Source organism: Carassius auratus, chromosome 27 (assembly GCF_003368295.1).
Source record: "Carassius auratus strain Wakin chromosome 27, ASM336829v1, whole genome shotgun sequence".
NCBI classification, from domain to species: Eukaryota; Metazoa; Chordata; class Actinopteri; order Cypriniformes; family Cyprinidae; genus Carassius; species Carassius auratus.
Window position 1 is genome coordinate 9,898,407 of NC_039269.1, and position 12,485 is coordinate 9,910,891.

General features: G+C 39.1%; 1 protein-coding gene across 3 annotated transcripts in view; it reads left to right on the forward strand.

Moving 5' to 3' along the window:
* The window catches only part of astn1 (astrotactin 1), a 259,446-nt gene that overhangs the window by 60,734 nt on the left and 186,227 nt on the right, over window positions 1–12,485 (forward strand). For all 3 annotated transcript variants that reach the window (XM_026205809.1, XM_026205810.1, XM_026205811.1), the window contains exons 3-4: window positions 883–1,276; window positions 3,052–3,201. In XM_026205809.1, coding sequence (XP_026061594.1) covers window positions 883–1,276; window positions 3,052–3,201 — 544 coding nt within the window. The remainder of the gene's footprint in view (window positions 1–882; window positions 1,277–3,051; window positions 3,202–12,485) is intronic.

Here is a 12,485-nt window from a genome sequence, read left to right on the forward strand (position 1 = left end):
TTCATAAGAAGTACAAATCTGAAGTTAGGCTATAAATGAAATATACAACATCAAAGGTGTAAGGGTGGCCCTTAAAACCATACTTGAATAAAAGTACAAATACAGTACAGCAAAAATTAATCCATTACAAGTAACAATCCACCAATTCCAACATGATTTACATAAGTCTTAGAGTATTTGATTTTAACAGTACTTAAGTATTTTACTCTTACTGAATAGGCTCATTAAAATAGTTCTCATATTTGTGTAATGCCTTGTTGGCAAATTTGGGTTAGTAAAAGCAAAACGGAAAAGACATAGTACCGTTTATATAGTAGATGACAATATCACTTATTTTGTAGCAGAAATAAACTGCTGCAGAAATAGTTAGGTGCAATGAGTCGTTGGATTATCTCAAATGTAGTGGAGTAAACCATTCATATACTTAATCAAAATATGTAGTCAAGTAGACATTAAATGTTGCTAAAACATTTTATACTCACAATCACTAACCTTACTTTTTTGAACGTAAAAAAAAAAAAAAAAAAAAAAAAAGTTTTCAAGAGCATGATTATAAACACAATGAGGCTGCAAAAGTGGACCAGTGAGTCGATGGGTTTACAAGTTGTGATGAGGTTTATTGACCCTAACAACTTCTGTAGTGACGTTTTCAAGCAAAGTCTCTTAAAAAAAGGAGGGGTGGGGGTGTAACTTTTGTATTTCATGTCATAGAATAAAGCAGGAGAATATATTGAGCTTGTGTTGATCACAGACCCAATTTCAGGCATTATGCCAACAACCCATTTAAAAACCCATTGACTTCAGAAGGGTGGATCTTTTTTTTCTGTTCATATTTGTCTCTAACATTTTCCATCTTCCCTTCCATTTTCTTTGTCTCTGTAGGGTGGTATGATCGCTCTTCTGCTGTCCATCCTTTGTTTGGTGTTGATCCTGTACACTCGTAGACGCTGGTGTAAACGTCGCCGCGTACCTCAGCCGCAAAAGAGCGCTAGTGCTGAAGCAGCCAATGAGATCCACTACATCCCCTCTGTGCTGATGGGTGGACAGGCCCGGGAAAGTTTGAGAAATTCTCGCGGACAGGGTCATAACTCGAGCGGCACCCTCAGCATCCGTGAGACTCCGATCTTGGACGGGTATGAGTATGACATCACAGACCTACGCCACCACCTGCAGCGGGAGTGCATGAACGGCGGTGAGGACTTCAGCAGTCAGGTGACACGTACGCTTGACTCACTTCATGGCTGCAATGACAAAGCTGGCATGGATCTCACTGCAGGTTTGTGAGCCCACAGCATACTAGACAATAGACTGAAAATCTAAGTCTATGTTAAAGGAATTGTTCATAAAAATAATAATTTACTCACCCTAATATCATTTCAAATGTGAGCATGCACTGGAAGTTTTTTGGAAGGCAGCTTAGATGTCTCCTTCATTGCCTTTGATATCCCATAATCCTGTCTGATCCATTCCTTGACAGTTGAGTTAAAAATAAAAATTGCGTCCGAAAGTTGTTTGTGGTGGTCAGTTTGTGTTTAAATATATATTTCTGACTAACGTTTTGCACTTTTGATGTTATTTCTAAATTAATATTATAGTAATGGAATATTTGTTTGTTATAGATCATTAGGGGCCATTCACATATCACATCTCTTGTGCGCTCAAGTTCATTATTTCAATGAATTATTTAAAATGTAGTTGCACAGCAGGTGCACTTATAATGGAAGCGATGAGGTTGCAACTTTTCAGAATCCTGCAAGCAGACCCGTACTTTCCCGTAACAACATTGAAAGCTCAGCCAAGATGAAGGAATGCATTTTTAGGCTCGACATGTGAACGGCCCCTTAAAAACATTACACTGCCTCAGAAGCCTGTCCGAAATCAGTTACATAGGTGCCTTCATGCAAAAATGCTGCCAACATAGTCATTGCCTTTCTTTTCTATTTTTTTTTTTGAGCTGTTAATCATTTTCAAACATGTAAACGTAAACCACCAGGCATATTTGAATGCAGCATGAAGCAATAACATCTTTCTACATAAAAAAAAAAAAAAAAAAAAAAAAAAATATATATATATATATATATATATATATATAAAACGTACATATGCATATTCCAACATACATTATTTTTGTTTATGCATATGTACACTGTGACACTAAATGTATTTTTACATCCAGGAACCTGTGAGATTTAAATTACTCGCTAAGCACATAATTTGCACATTGCTGGCACTGAAAATATTTATTTCACCTCGAGAGCTCAAGAGTCAGCAGCAGAGCTCGCCTTTTCGATATGCAGCTGTGAGTGAGAAAGCCTGGGTTAAGTGCGAGCGCGCAAAATTGGATAAAGCCTATATCAAAACAGCTGCAAAGAGGAAATCAACATGACATATTTATTTATTTAGCTAGCTAAAGCTATTTTCCCCCAAATAATATCAAAGTAATATAAGCTATATATTCCTGCTGAGCAAAACTGCTTGTTTGGTCATGGGTTAATGGCACCCATGGCACTTATTTAGGCTCTGCTATAGTCAAGAATAGTCATGAGTCACATGTCCAGACCTGAGTCTGTGGCAGATTGGCCGTGTCTATTGGACACACAGAATTTGGAATGGCCGCCCCTTATCAGATGTGAAATGATGTTGATGTTTGCCTTGAAGAGTAGCCATTATAAATACCCCTAAAAAGCTTTGCAGGAGAGGAGCGATTTCATGCTGTCACAGTAATTTCCCTAATACAATAAAAAACCCTGCAGTGCCAGTTGTCTTTGTTGTGCAATTTACTCATTATGAAGGGGCAGACTAACTACAGGGGATGGCAATATTGCGTAATGGTGAATGACGGAATGTCATATCCTGAATCGCTGGGCTGTGAAGGCTCTCAGTTGCTTCATTGTAACATAACCCTGAATATACTTCACATAGACCACTTAGTCTCGTCCTTCTGAATGACAAGCGTTTGCAAAAAGTGTCTCCACGTGCCCTTGGTGGACTGTTATTTGCAGCTCATCTGTCTGCCTCTCTTCATTCCTAATTGTAACCTTTTTCCATCAGGGAACGATAGCACAAAACTGTCCCTAATGAGCAAGTACAAGGACAACATCATAGCTACCAGTCCTGTCGACAGCAACCACCAGCAAAACACGCTCCTCCCACACAACAGCTCCACCAACCAGCGCAAGCGTCTGTCCAGTAAAACACACGGTGAGTCTGGGTATCGGGGTGAAATGTTTCCTTTAACCGTACAGTTCACCATATACGGTTCAGTATGCTTTTTGAACTGTTGTTCATGTCATATCTTTGTGTTCAACCTTAGCATAATGCTAGTTGATTAGCTTAATAGCTTAGTCTTATTAATTAGTCTTAATAGCTTAGTCTTAATAGCTTAGTTATTCTTTTAAAGTCACTTAAACATAGGGCCAGATTTACTAACAGGTTGCACCAGTGCAAACCATCTCTTGAGAATTAAAAAGATTTACACAACACAATTTACTAATGTTTGTGCCCGTCAATTTACTGGTGTTTGTGCAATTATTTAACGCCCCCCAAAAAATGCATGTCTCAAACTATTTTGTGCCTGTGTCGTAAGTAGATACCTGCACCTGATGAGCATCCGGTCTGGTTATTTGCGACTACGCTAATTTGCACTGTGCTTGGTATTAGGGCTGCACGATGTGTCGTTGAAGCATCGATATCGCGATGTACGAATCCACGATAGTCACATCGCAGGATGTGCGATGTAGGCTGTCGTAGTTGATCCGTTATTCATTAACTGTACGGGCCAGCTTCTCCCCGGCCCTTGACAAATGTGATTCGCGGATTAATCAGAGAGAGAGAGAGAGAGGGAGCGCGAGAGAGACAGAGAGAGAGAGAGCATGCGAGAAAGACAGAGAGAGAGAGAGCACGCGAGAAAGACAGAGAGAGAGAGCGCGCGCGAGACAGACAGAGAAAAAGAGCGAGACCGGTGACACACTGGCTGCGTGGCGTGAGCGTCGCGTGTCTGAAGCGTCCCAGAAGCGTGGTGGCTGCCTCTAGTTTTCTATGTCTTTACACACCAGAACAGTGCCTGACGCTGCGCTGGGCTGGCGCGCTGCTGCTAGAGAGTGCGAGCGAGCGCGAGAGAGACAGAGAGAGAGTACATTAGAAGTACCATCATTGTTTATAGAAATGTATATGGATTTATTTTGCATGTAATTTTTTTTCTCTTATGAATATATATATATGTATTTTTGTTTAGTTTGTTTCTATTCTGATATGTACAATGCTTTGGCAATATGTACCTTTGTATGTCATGCCAATAAAGCAATATGAATTGAATTGAGAGAGAGAGAGAGCGAGAGAGAGAGAGAGACCGAGAGAAAGCGAGCCGTTTTCAAACAACACGAGCTCTGTCTTGCTCTCTCTCCCTCGCGCATATTTATCAATTGACACGATGGTGTCGATGTTTAAATCATTTAAAATGAGAATTTAAGTGTGCTCACCCCATTTGTTTGTAAGAAAAAATATCGCAATATATATCGCAGAAAAATAAAATATCGCAATGTCATTTTTCCCAATATCGTGCAGCCCTACTTGTTATATTTCTTTGGTCAAAATGTAAATTAGATGTTGTGTCTATGTTTTTTTTTTTTTTTTTTGGGCTTTGTCAATAAATCACCTGTAGAAATTTCCAAACCAACGGCACTGTTTTGGAAATGTGCTCCTGCGCTAATTTGCACTGGTTAGAAAATATGGCCTATAATTGCAACTATCTTAATGCAGTTACACTAACATTTAAAAGTGTATGTATGTTTTTTTTTATTTTTTATTTTTTTTATGGTTTTGAAGTCTCCCATGCTCACCAAGGCTGCATTCATTTTTAAAAATGCAGTAAAAACTAACAAAATACAGTAATTAAAAAAATACGGTGGTATTGTGAAATAAATATAATAAGGACTGTCAATCGATTAAAATATTTAATCACAATTAAATTATTGTCATGAGTTAACTCATGATTAATTGCATCTTAACCACACACTTGTATCTCTTCGAAATGTATCTTGAAATAATACTACTCAAGTTTTTGATACTCTGTAATCAACATGGGCATGGACAAATATGGACGCTTTATGCAAATGTATGTATATTATTAGTGAAATAATAGTCAACAAACAGCATGGAGACATGTTTAAAATAACTTTGAAAAAAAAAAAAAAAGCAATATATAAATACCAGGTTCCCTTTAGGTCTACTTCGTTTTCTTTGCACTGAGCTATGTACTTACACATGCCAGTTTACATTTCACACGACAGAGCACTTTACTTCTTCTAAACATGCAAAATGTGTCAAAAACAAGACAGGTACCCAACAGCAGTTGAAACAAAATATAAAAAATTCTAAGTTTATTGAAAACCAAGACAAAAAAAAAAAAAAAAAAAAAAAGAACTCAATTAATCAGCCAGGTAACAAAACCACCAGCAATCAGTCATATAGATCAGCAACCCGACTTCTGCCAAACCAGCAGTGAAGAGAGGCAACAAGCCAGCAATTGAAGACCTCTGCTGAATTCCAGAGGCTGTGCCGAGCGTGAGCAGAGAGGAATCGGATGGGGCTGCTGTGAAGACATGGGCTTACAGGCAGAGAGAGCCAAGGCAGAGAGCTGACCATAATCCTAGAGGGGCAGGCAGATTAAAAAAAAAAAAGAAAAGAAAAAAGAGGGATGACAAAAACAGGAACACCAGACCGACTAGACTGGAAAAATGAACAAAACAAAACAAGATAAGATGGGGTCAGAAACATGACGAGATGATCTGAGCTTCAAATAAACACTAGCAAACAGACACAAGACAGCAAACACAAGGGCATGATAAAGGGAAGATAATCAGGACAAAATGGTGCAGGTGAGGGAAAATTAGTTAACAGGGATAACAAGAGGGGCGGAGTAAACATCACGATGACAGTGGAGCACATGGCGAGCTGTCAAAACAAGCAGCCATGTGCTCCAGGACAACAAAGCCTAGGCAGACCCCAATGAGATCATGACAAAATGTACATTTATTTTTACATTTGTTTGCCTCTCTGTTCCCACATACTTTGATGCAGCTACATTCTCTTGTCAGACAACAGAATGAATATCAAATAGTGACTGAAACGTGGTCCTTTATGACTATAACTACAGTAGCTCTCCCTTTCAAGATGTTAATTTGCACAAAAATCCTGATTTATAATTGAGCCATTGTCTGATGATATCAAATGCACATAAGATAAAGACAGTAGCTATGCTGTGATTTTGGCTATACTTTTATGTTAACATTATATCTGTGTTTTAACTGAAAGCGCTGAACCAACGAGTTTGAGAAACGATATAAGGTTTGTCCAAGAAGCCACTAGATTTGTCGCTAGGTTCTTTTTGGAAAATCAGTCAATCAATCAGTCAATCAATCAGTCAATCAACCAACCAACCAACCAATCAATCAATCAATCAATCAATCGTTTGTGTATATATAGTTTTTCCGGCTTTTACAAGATTGCTGGTTTGCAGAGCTGGCCGTACCTTTTGATAATGTAATCACAAATAGGATTTGCTGCTGGTAAAAATATGATGTCTTTTTATTGGCATCAATCAAACAGTACAGAAACCATGACCACAGAACCGCAATATAGACCAAACCATGAGAAATGCAAGCCATTATACGCCAACAGAATATCCCCTTCCATCCGCACAGATCTCATTCCAACCACTGGCTATCTCTGTAATCATAACCACACACTGTTATTTGCCTTCCACTATCCCATTCCTGTTGTGAACTTTTCTTCCTCTAGCTTCTTTATGCTTGGCTGATCAGATAAACAAAAACTTTGATTTGATGAGGTATACATATGCTTTTTTGATGTGCTTATGGTATGGGTTGGTGGTGGTGATTTTTTTTTTAGGGAAACGTCTATATCTACTGTGAATTACAAATTCCTTTCACCTAGATTTACTTTGAGCACAAATGTGACCTTGGACCACAAAACCAGTCTTAAGGGTCAATTTATCAAAAGTTAGATTCATACATCATGTGCAAACTCAATAAATAAGCTTTCCACTGATGTATAATTCTGGAATCTGAGGGTGCAAAATATCTAAATACTTTAAACTTTAAAGTTGTCCAAATTAAGTTCTTAGCAATGCATATTACTAATCAAAAATTACTATTTATATATTTTTACATTGAGGAATTTACAAAATATCTTCATGGAACATGATTTTTCTCATAAAAGAAAAATCTACAGTTTTGACCCATACAATGTATTTTTGGCTATTGCTACAAATATATACCCCAGTGACTTAAGAATGATTTCGTGGTCCAGGGTCACAAATAGCTGATGTCCACTGAAGTGTTTTCCTTGAGTAAGATTCAGATTTCCTAGCTGGGCAAATATTTGACTTTCTGCTCATGCTTTAATGCTTCATTACCTCAGTCCAGTAAATGTACAGCCTCTCACTGACCTTCAGACCAGCCTTTTTTAAAAAATACTAAACTATTGTGAAATATTATTGCAATTTAAAAAAATTGAATTGTTTATTTAGATAGATTTTAAATGTAATTAATTTCTGAGATGGCAAAGCTTATTTTTCAGCAGCCATTACTCCAGTCTTTAGAAATCAATCTGTCATGCTGATTTGATGCTCATTTTTATTATTATTATTTTTTTTAATTTTTATCTATTTTGTATAAAATATTGTGTAGAAACTGTGATTTTGTCCCCAGTATTCTTTGATAAAAAAAGAAAAGAAAATTAAAAAGAAAACCATTTATTTGAGTACTATTATAAATGTGTCTGCTCTCAATGTTTATCAATTTAATGCTGAGTAAAATTTAAAAAATGCCATATAATTGTGGGTGTACAGATTATTATGAAGAAAGAAGCTTCTAAACATCTCAACTTATTTAATCATTATTTATGTAGGTGGATCGTATATTGCCAATCCACTGATTGCACCATGCATGAGTTTGTCTCTGAGGGTTTGAGTCTGTCTTTGGGTTACTGGCCCAAATAACAACTCCAGATTTCAATAGCTTTTAATATTCATACTGATACTGCCCGGTTTATTTATTTATTTTTTGCATGGTTAATGACAAAATGACTGTTCCCTTTAAAAAGGATCCTTTTGCCTGTTTTTTTTTTCTCTCTAATGAACCTTGTATCACTATTCATGAGCTAGCTCTTGGAGCAATCTGCAAACACGAAAGCTGCTAAAGGCTATGTTTAGACACCCGTTCATGTCGGAGAAGAACGTGTGTGAGTGCACAGATCCTCTCAAGTTCTTCTTCTTCTTTTTTTTTTTCGCACTAACACCTGCCTCTCTCACCTCATCTATTTCTACCCCTCATTTTTCATTAGACAAATTAAAACTGTTGCTCACAGCATTTGCCGTTTTTCTGCTATCTCTAGGTCAGCAGTATCAGTATAAGTGTTCATGCTTCACCTTTCCTTGTTTCGAGATCATTCTGGTGACACTTTATTTCCAAGACCTTGCAAATGATTGAGTTCTACCACCATGAATGGTGGTACAAAATAACTTTTTTTGTTGCAGGAGGCGTGTGCACCTGCACTGCATGCCGAGAAGCTGTTGGTGCTCTGTGTTGAATATTTAAACAAGCTCATCTTTTATTCCCCTCCACGGAGCTTTGCACCTTTGGCCCCTCTCTAATTGCGGAGGCTAGCGCACAATCCTCACCTGCTCTGTGAGGTTTTTGGTTAATTCCTTTGTTACGAAGACAAAAAGAGGCATTGGTGTGCCGGCGTGTGTCATTTCGAAATGGTTGTTAGTGTTTGAAGTCTTAAATGCCAGGCGTTTCATTAGCTTTTTGTAAGATTTTCATTATAGACCTATAATCAAGACATTTTTACTAGTGTGCTTTTAAGACATTTTGAAACAAAAGGGTCAAATTCACTAAATTGTTGCATGGTATTTAAGCACAAAAGCCTGCAGTCTAATCCGGCATTCGGTTTAACCAGACAATAAATACATTGATACATGACGCTTTAGATTTTAGTGGAGAAAATGAAACTCTACTTTTTAAAAGTTTTGGGGGAAATTAAAAAAGGAGAGATTACAAAATTAAGAAAGAAAGAAAGAAAGAAAAATACTTTTATTCAGCAATGAAAAAGTGACAGTAAAAAGATTTATACTGTTACAAAATATTTCTATTTCTAAGGTGTTTTTTTTACTTTATATTAACTGCATTTTATCATTATTATTATTATTATTATTATTATTATTATTATTATTATTATTATTATTATTATTATTATTATTATTAACAATAATAATAATAATATTACCATAGTAGTAAATCAGCATATTAGACTGATTTCTGAAGGATAATGTGACACTGAAGACTGGAGTAATGGCACCTGAAAATTTATCTTTGCCATCATAGGAAATATATTTAAATATATTAAAATATGAAAGTTGTTTTAGACTGTAACTATATTTAACAATATTGTTGTTTTTACTGTATTTTTTGAGTCAATAAATGCAGACTTTGTCAGCATAAGTGATCACCAGTGTATTCTTTTAGTGCAAAAATTTGTGTCATTAGTGTCTGTTATTTTGATCATTGTAACAGTTATACATACACTCACACAGACACACACGTGCACACAAATATATATATATATATATATATATATATATATATATATATATATATATATATATATATATATATATATGGCCAGTTGTCCTCAATATGTCTTCTAAAAATATTTATGCTGTCAAAATGATTTTACAGTAAACATTTTAGAAAGAATTCATAAAAAATTACCAACTAGGTTGTTCATATGTAAGTGCTGTCTGCACTGTTGATGAAAATAAGGAGAAGAAATAATGTTATAATAATGCTATGAAATATATATATGTCACAGCCACACCTTCTACACTCCCGGATTCGGACACTTACGCCACACCCACTCGTCCCCAATCACCAGAATTCTGAACACCAGTGCATCATCACCAGTGCCACATATAAAGCCATCCGTCACCATCACCCAGTGTCTGGTCTTGCACCGATCTCCTCACCCTTACCGAACCGCCTATCGGCTAACCTACCTGATCCTCCGAACCCACGTCTTCATCATCTGTGTTCCTGTGCCCATCGTCTTCGTCTGAGTCATCCTCTGTGTCATCATCACCTACGGAAAGTTGTCTTATCACTGTGTTATCTTCGTGTCAAGATTCACCTGTGTCTGAAACCTCTGTGTCACATTAAATACTATTGCACTGAACCCTCTGTGTCCTCGTCTGTGTCTGACAGAAGACCAGACCACATGCAGAGCTCTTCAGATACAGGCGAGGACCGCACCGCGGATCCCTTCACAGAACTGGTTCACGCTGTACGGTCCTCACTCATGCAACAAGCTCAACTTTCCTCACCGGCTGTCAACAGTTCAAACACCGCTACAACTCCGGTCACTTCTTCAGTTGCCCCTGCAAGTCCCATGGCCAAACCAGCGACATACAGCGGCACGGTGGAGGATTGCAGCGGGTTCCTGCTACAGTGTTCCCTCTACATGGAGTCCAACGCTCACTTATTCACCACTGAACGCAGTCGAGTCGCATTCATCATCAGCCTGCTCACAGGTAAAGCTCTCCAATGGGCTCAATCTCTCTGGGAGTCAAACTCACCTGCCACTGGATCGGTTACTGATTTCTGTTCTCAGCTAAAATCTGTCTTTGGTCAACAAACTTCTATATTATCTGTTCATGATCAACTATTTACAATTCGCCAACAGAAAGATGAATCCGTGAGTGATTATGCCGTACGCTTCCGTACACTCGCTTACATAAGCGGCTGGAATGAAACTGCCTTAATTACAGCATATCGCCATGGGTTATGTGATAAAATACAAAGTTTGATTGTTGTATATGAAGATTCCCTGGGACTTGAGTGTCTTATTCAGAAATCCATCAGTCTCCCAGAGACTCACTGCCTGTCATCAACTCACTCCCGCTGTACTTCTTCCGCCCGCTATACCATCTGTCGCTCCTCCAGCACCTGAACCCATGCAAGTGGACTCAAACCACCTATCCACATCGGAACGTCAGCAAATGATTAACACAGGGCTGTGTCTCTATTGTGGGGGAGATGTACACCTCTTACCATCATGTCCAGTACGGCCTCCACGCCCAGCGGTGAGTACCATCCATTTACCACCTCAAATTGCTCCTCTGACTAAAACCTGGGTTACTCTAAGACATCTCCATTCTTCCGTTTCAGTACAAGCCCTCATCGACTCCGGTTCAGCGGGGAACTTCATCAACCAGCAAACATTAACTCGTCTAAGTGCCAAGCATCATCGAATCCCCGTCTAACTCAAAGTAACGACGATACAGGGAAAGCCGCTGGACAAAGGTCTTGTCCGCTATTTCTCCCCCACAATCATCCTCCGCGTGGGACTCCTGCATGAGGAAGACATCACGTTTATGGTGCTGGAGGAATCCACCGCAGACATCATCCTGGGACGCCCCTGGCTTAACCAACACCAACCTCACATCCATTGGCCCACTGGTGAGATCCTGAAATGGGGAAAGTATTGTCATCCTACCTGCATCACTCCCCCAGTTAAAATTCCCAAGGTCATTCCTTCCATCAAGAAGTCATCCCTACTGGTCCAGTCCACATCAGTGGAAAGCCCCGAAACTAAGGTGGATCATATCATACTTCCGGAATATCGGGCGTTCCAGTATGTGTTCAGTAAGCGGTTGGCAATGAAACTTCCACCTCATAGGCCATGGGATTGCGCCATTGACCTCCTGCCTGGAGCAACCCTTCCTAAAGGACGAGTCTATCCTCTGTCCATTCCGGAGCAGAAGGCCATGGAGGAGTACGTACAGGAAGCCCTCACTCAAGAATTCATCCGACCATCTACTTCCCCTGCCACTTCCAGCTTTTTCTTCGTGGCCAAGAAGGACACAGGCTTGAGGCCGTGTATCAACTATCGCCATCTCAACTCTCAAACCATCAAATTCAGTTATCCTCTTCCCCTGGTCCCAGCGGTGTTAGAACAACTACGCGGAGCCAAGATCTTCACAGAACTGGACTTGAGGAGCGCCTATAACCTGATCCGCATCCGGAAGGGGGACGAGTGGAAGACTGCTTTCATCACTCCTTCCGGGCACTATGAATACAGGGTCATGCCGTATGGGTTATCCAACAGTCCATCCGTCTTCCAAAATTATATGAATGAAGTCTTCAGAGAATACCTTAACCAGTTCGTAATTGTCTACATCGACGATATCCTCATTTACTCCACGTCTACGGAGGAACACATCCAACATGTCACACTCGTACTCAAAAAACTCTGGGAACACCATCTATACCTCAAGTCAGAAAAATGTGAGTTCCACACGCCCTCAGTCCAGTTCCTGGGATACATCATCGACCCACGTGGCGTGAAGATGGACCAGGGGAAGGTGGACACCATCACACACTGGCCTCAACCTGGCTCCATTTAAG